Here is a 6907-nt window from a genome sequence, read left to right as displayed (position 1 = left end):
ACAGGAAGTTGCAGACTAATGGCGAAGTGATCAGGGACAGATGCTCTTCAGGTACTTCATAAGTGGAGCTCTGAAAGAGTCCTCAGATAAGAAGAAGCTCAGAGATGCCGAACGGGTCAAAAGAACGCAATGCGTATCTCTCAAAGCTTAACTTACACTTGCAGGTGTGGAAGTATGCCCGCTCTGCAACGCTCTGCTCTCCCGCTTTCCTTTCCCAGTCCCCATCTTGGAAAGAGACTGACAAATTCTGTTTGAGAATGGGCCAGTTTCGGAATAGCTGACCCCGTCCCTCCGCCCTTTCCTCGGGCAGCGGACGCCTTGGATGGGAACTGCCGAAGGAAACTGTGCACGGCCCTCGGTGGACGCCTGGGCACAGCCGGAGCGGTTCTCGCAAAGGCCCCAGAAGGCAGCCGTCCCAGGGCCGGGCGGCCAGAGACCAAACTTTGCAGCTGGGCAGAGTAAAACAGCTCGGCCTTGAGGCAGGGCCTTGGCGCTCCCGCCGCTCCGCACGTCCCCTCTCACCACAGGCCCAGCCTGGCAGCCCGCCGTGCCCCGGTGCGGCCCGGGCTCCAGCCGGCATCGCTCGGACAGACACCGCTCGGACAGACGTCGCTCGGACAGACACCGCTCGGACAGACAGACACCGCTCGGACAGACAGACACCGCTCGGACAGACACCGCTCGGACAGACAGACACCGCTCGGACAGACAGACGTCGCTCGGACGTGCTGCCATCGCGCGGGCGAGGCTGGCACTGCCATCCCGGCGCCCGCCGCCGGCGTCCCAGCGCTCCCGCCCCTCCCCGCTCCGGCGGGAGCTGGCACAGCTGGCGTGTGCGCGCCGAGCACTGAAACCGGTCCCCTCTTAAGGATTAATAACCCTTAGCAGCGCACGAGGTAGTTGCAGTCCGATATTGCTCATTTTATCCGTGTGTCTTCCTTCCCAAGTGCTTCCACGATTTGTCCCCTCCGGGGAGCCGACAGCAGCGCAGGGCGCGGGGCCACCGCCAGCCAGCCTCCGGGCTGCCGGCAGCTGCGCGCTCAGAGGTGCTGAATCTGAGCAGGAAAAGGGGTTTCGGATCTTGATTTTAGGTAGGCTGGTTTCTAACTGGAACGTGAAGGCCCTTATGCCAGCGGTAAGCCTCGTGTAGGCTCAATGCATGAGATGGGGGAGCCAGGATACATGGCTGGGCTGACTGGGAGCGCTGGGTGAGGCATTGAAGTGTGACTCATTATAATTGAACTACGCGGAGAGATCTTCACGATGAGGCAGTGCTTGTTTTAATTGGGATGACTAAATAATTTTCTAGTCCACTGCGAAAATGTGGATGTCTGTAATTTGTGTAATCTGTAATCCACTGCAGTTTTTCTATGGATATGGACGGAGTGTTCATCCATGTATGCATCAGAGAAAAAGAAAGGGCTCAGAATTCCTTATGTCACATATATCAAATTAGGGCACATCAATTTGTAATACCTCCCCACTTCAAGCAAGATGAGAAATGTACTCGAACAATGGAGATGAAATCCTTTCTTTCCATTTTTGCCCCTCCCATATCAAAACACAGTTTCAAGCTTCACCAGGACTAATGACTGGTTTTGACACTTGCTATTAAATTATTTCCTTTTGTCATGACTTGCTTTCCCCATCTGTTAAACAGACCTAACGAAATGCACCTCATTTGTCAACAGTTCTTAGTACTACTTTAGTAATTGTAAAAAATATGGGTAGGACGTGGTCTGAATAATAACACGTATGGGATGCAATCTGACCTCACCAAATTCAAAGCAAGCTCTAATTGAATGAAGGGTGAAGGCTGTGTCGAGCCTGTGCCAAGCAGCTAATGCAATTAGTCATTCCTTGTTTAATGCTTTGAAAGTAAAAAAATTAAAAACAAAACAAAAAACCCAAAATACCTAAAAACTTCTATTGCTCAGCATTGTTACAATCAATAAGTGTTTTTCAAAAATAAAGAAAATAAGTTTGGGGGAAAAAAAATCGAAATATTCAAGTTCTCATTTTCACACAGAAACAATATAGAAAACTGCTAAAGGCAATTAAAATTATCCTTAATTTCTGTATTTTTACTGGTACAAGTGCCGTTCTGTATTTGTCCATGTTGAAGCACTATTACAGCAAGTATATTTCCAAGAAAAAAGTGAACCCTGGTGGTAAATATTTTTGGATCAAATTGTCATGTTACAGATCATTCTAAAATAGTTCAGTGGGTCAAATTAGCAAAAAAATGTAGCACAGGTGGCTGTGTAACCCTCCCGTGCCTTCAATGATATGCTGGTAAGCCTCTAACAGTCTACTTTATCGTCTCTCTTTCATTTTTTCAAATCAAATATATTTATCAAAAGGTTGGGAGAGAACAGCCAAGTGTGAAGCACTAGTCTTGCATAGGGTTAGTTGAACCACGTCAATAAGCAAAACAAAATCTCCCTTTATCCATCCCAACATAATACTCAGCCAATTTTTATCAGAAGCCATTTGAAAATCCACTAGGCTCTGATAACCCTAATTCTGCAGGTCAGAGACTGTGATTGCCTAAACACACTCCTGACTGGTCTCCTCAATGCAATACCAGCTACACCCCCCAGCATTGAGCCTGAGCCCAGTGGTTTTATTTACCCCATCAAGAAACAAATCCCAGGATACTTCAGCATGAGTCAAACAGCCTCAGATTTTCAATATCAACAATGCCCATACAAACAGTCCAGAAAACAGTGATTTTACTCCTTATGTTTTATTTCACAGGGGGGGAAATATCAGGTGCTGAATAATGACAGGGAGAAAACAGCCACCAAGAAATTAAAAGCAGGAACTACTAAAGGATAATTTATGAAGATAAATATGTTGAATTCACTGGAAACATACTGAACCTCTCTACATCATCTCTGAAGCCTACCCATCTGAAAATGAAGTCCATTTTCACCCTTTTTCTAGCACTGGAGCACAATTTTACTCTCCTGAATGGTGTGTGGGTTGTTCCAAAATATACCCAACCAGAAGAGACTGACATTGATAGACACTGCAAATACCAACAGCCACTAGAGGAGATTAACTCAGGAAAATACTGTCAAGGATTCAAGACTTTTTTTTTTTTTTTTTTTTTTTTTAATGTCTCCTAATCCGAGGGAACAAAACACTAATCCCCCACAAAGATTTTGCTAGCCCAAGTAATAGCCTCTCTTTACCTTTCAGAGAGCAACAGCATTTATGTTTTGGGCTCTTGTACCAGATTATGATGTAATAAAAGCGGAACAAATTTTAAGTTCTTTCTTTGAACTAGTATCCTGTAAGCCTATACTGTTCAATTCTGGATTTGAGGGTGAGTGAGGGGGGAGGAAAGGAGCAGAGAAGCCAGGAAAAAAAAAAAATTGTGTTGCTGCTCTGTTCATGGAGGAAACAAAGTGTGGCTTCTTCCTCCTCATTTAAGCAGGGATGAATTTTTGGAGAACAGTTCTTTGTGCATCATATTGTTGGGCTGGCATCTCCTGCATTACTGTCACTCCAGTCAGTGTAGCAGAACATTGATTTCTGTACAGGGAGCTGAGTAGGAAAAAACAAAGCCAACACTCTGTGATAAAGAGGAGCACCGGTGGAGGAGCTGCAGCAAGCTTAGCACCCAGTGGATTTGAATGTGTCTGTGTTTATGGGTGTGTGTTAAGGGAGGGACAGATATTCCATGGCTTTTCTCTGAAAGCATAAAGAAACCCACCTCTAGAGTAAAGGTAGAATAAGACATAGCCAAGCCACCAAAATAAAAATAAAGGAGATATTAGAGGGAAAAAAACAATAAACAAATAGCAAATAGAAGAGGAATTAAGAAAATTACAAATAAGAGGAGAAATAGGAAAGGGCTTTGGAACATGTCAATAGAAGAAAATAACGCATTTAAATAAAACTCATTATGTAGTTGTTTGGCAACTACATATCTGTAAGGTAGGACTTCTGAAATGCAAGGCATTTATTTTGCCCATTTGGTATGAAGTACTCAAGACGATTTTTTGCATTTCTCAGGATTATCGAATCAAGGAAAATCATGAAAATATACATATTTCTAACCCATATCAGAGACATACAGCTGGTTTTTAATTTAAAAGACTTTGCTGTAAATAACTTCTAATTTTGGGATTTTGTCCCATTACTTTTATCCCAGATGCACACGTACCTACAGTTTCTATAATACAGAAAAAGAGAACCAAAACCAATTATTCTCAAGAGTTACAGGACTTGTCTTTAGGAGACTGAGATCCCCCAAACCCGTCAGTTCATCTTCTGTATGTGATTATCAGAGTTAAGAGGGTCCTGCAGCAAAACTCACCCTCAACAACTCAGCAAAAGCACTTGTCTTAGTTTGGGAGGAAGCTGCTGCATCACATACACACAGGTTGGTTGTAAGGAGAGCTCTATATCAGGTGTAATTTCCTAGGACAAAGCAAATTAATTTGCAACTGTTTAAAACTTTTCAATTTGTCCAGCAGTTATGTCAGTGCTCCTTGCACCTACAAAATTTATATTCAAAGAAGCAAAACTGTTTTGAAAATGCATCACAGTGTGAAATTCCTTCCTGGTCTTGTTGCTAGTCAAAACCACAAAGTAGGAAAATGGTATGTGAGAACTGGTAAAACACAAAACAAGAAAAAAAAGTTTGTCTAAATAATTTGTGGTCATGGTAAAAGGAAAAAAAAAAAAAAAACAAAAACAACCCAAACCTATGAATGCAGATCTCTATAGATATATTTCTTTAGGGTATTAGAAGATGTGTTATCAACAGCTGTAGAAGATATGCTTGATACTAGAGGAGCTAGAAGATAAAAAAATCTTGGTTAGGGCTCCATTCCAAGTCCGAATAACAACATATTGGCCATTCAGCTCTGCTGCATTTCTCTGGTGCAACAGTCCTCTGAATTCTCTTAAGAGAGCTGTTACAATCCAACTTGAATCTACGAGATTAGTTGCCTGAATGTGTGAGAAAGAGGCAATTATATAAAATGCAACTTTTTTTGCATGTAAGAGAGCTTGTAGGATTATAGGAGATTCTTACTACATTTTTTGTTTCCTGCAAAGATGCACACTTGTGCCATTATGGATTTGTGCAAACTCTTCTCCTCAGTCACATTGCCAGCCAAGAGGATAAGGGCAACTATGTCAATCCCACTTAGCCCCACGCACTCACCTGACACTGGCCAGTAGGTGCCCAGGAAAGCTGCTTAGAACAGGTTTGATGCTTCATCAGAAAAGAGAAATGTGACCTAGGTTCATCTTGAACCAAAATGTCAGTTTCCATGCATAAATAAATGAATAAAATACTTCATGCAAAGAACAAAGCTGTCCAAGTCTGCAGGATACTGACTTATGTTGAATACTTGTTGGAATATCTTCTGGGAAATGGGGCTCTCCTGGAAGGGAGATTCTGGTTGGGATCCCTGACCAGGCAGGACTCAGCAGACTCTAAGTGGAGATGTTAAGGTTTCCTGGCTGATTCAGAGCAAGCCATTAATTGTACAAATGCAAGGTTGTGAACACAACAAATGCCGCACGAAAAATACAACTGACCAACCAACTGAAAACAAACAAAAAAGTGCTGTGAAAATAGAGAAAATGGAATTGCTAGGAGGTTCCAGAGTGATGTTTTATTACTCATATTTTTAAGTCTGAGGGTTCATCAGTTTCCAGTCTTGTCAAGACTCATGCGGTAAAAATGGTGGGGATTTGGAATTTGTTTGTATCTCACCACCCAATCATAAAACTTCATCTCACCTATTGAAGGTATAGTACCAAAGTCTTCATATATCAGGGCAGCCTAATAGGTGTGGCCTGTCAACCAGACTTACCTAATGAAAAAAGTCAGGAGTGATGATCCTCATACAAATATCAGCTAAACTGAAAATTCAACCACTTAATTTTAAAGAAAGACTGATTTTGTTTTCCTTTTTGCTAGTCCTAACTGCAGTGTTTTGTACTAATTAAAAATGCACTGTTATTTACTCTTAATTTTTGTCCCTCTATATTTAGAGATTCCAATATCTCAAGTGCTTTTTCACCCACGGTGTCAGTTGATGTCAGCAAGACCATCAGCTGCTCGACAAACAGACCATACACTTCAGAGTCTAACTGAGGATTTAGGTGTCTAATATTGGAAATGTCAAACAGAAGAATATTTTTCAGTGTCCTTGCTGCCAAATCCTGCATCATATGCAAATTCTCAGCAATTTACAGCTCCCATCCTCAAAAACTGGAGCAATTTTGATGAAGAACCTTATGCATTACAGAGGAATAAATCAAGACTGCTAAATGCTAGGGGATCTCTGCTTCCTTTGAAGCAGCTGGGGATCATAAGAAGAGGAGTAAAGACAAAATAAACCATCCATGCATAGGTAGCATGTCACAGATTATCATATGGATCTGGATCATACAACTTTGATTCACCTGTGAGTCATACACAATTAAAAGAAAAAAGGAAATGTGAGTCATATTGAGAAACCTCAGAAATTCCAACTCATTTCCTGAAAAGATGTCCCTCAAAGTATTTTGGGTTACCCTCTGGACTATAAATGTTAGCATGTCCCCCAGGTCCTATGCCAGAAGAAAGGAAGGTTACGCCTGAGCTGAAATCCTTGTGGGGTGGTTGCTGAAGTGCTGTGCAGGGAAAAGGATTTTGACAATCACCAAATTTCTCTGAAAAGGAAAACAGATGACTGAGAATGTTAAGAGACTTATACTACTTATACGTGGTATAAGATTATGAAGAGAAATAGCTCTCCAGATCACCCTGGATTAACTGAGCTTTGCTGAACTTCACAGATTGTTTAAGTCAGAGGGCAATAAAATTCGTATTAAAATACAAAATTAATAAAATACAAATTAATTTATTTTATAACCATTTCTATATATCCAT

The 6907-nt window shown here is 41.9% G+C and overlaps 1 protein-coding gene across 1 annotated transcript in view; it reads right to left on the bottom strand.

The window, feature by feature from the left end:
* The window catches only part of LOC120751450 (uncharacterized), a 183284-nt gene extending 182509 nt beyond the window's left edge, over positions 1-775 (bottom strand). The window contains exons 1-2 of the mRNA XM_040061368.1: positions 157-775; positions 17-70 (exon numbers count right to left, since the gene is read on the bottom strand). Of these exons, the coding sequence (XP_039917302.1) occupies positions 17-70; positions 157-735 (633 nt within the window). The 5' untranslated portion in view covers positions 736-775. The remainder of the gene's footprint in view (positions 1-16; positions 71-156) is intronic.
* Positions 776-6907: the final 6132 nt, after the last annotated feature.

The sequence above is a fragment of the Hirundo rustica genome, chromosome 1 (genome assembly GCF_015227805.2).
Source record: "Hirundo rustica isolate bHirRus1 chromosome 1, bHirRus1.pri.v3, whole genome shotgun sequence".
Classification (NCBI taxonomy): Eukaryota; Metazoa; Chordata; class Aves; order Passeriformes; family Hirundinidae; genus Hirundo; species Hirundo rustica.
This window is presented reverse-complemented; position numbering and strand designations above follow the sequence as displayed.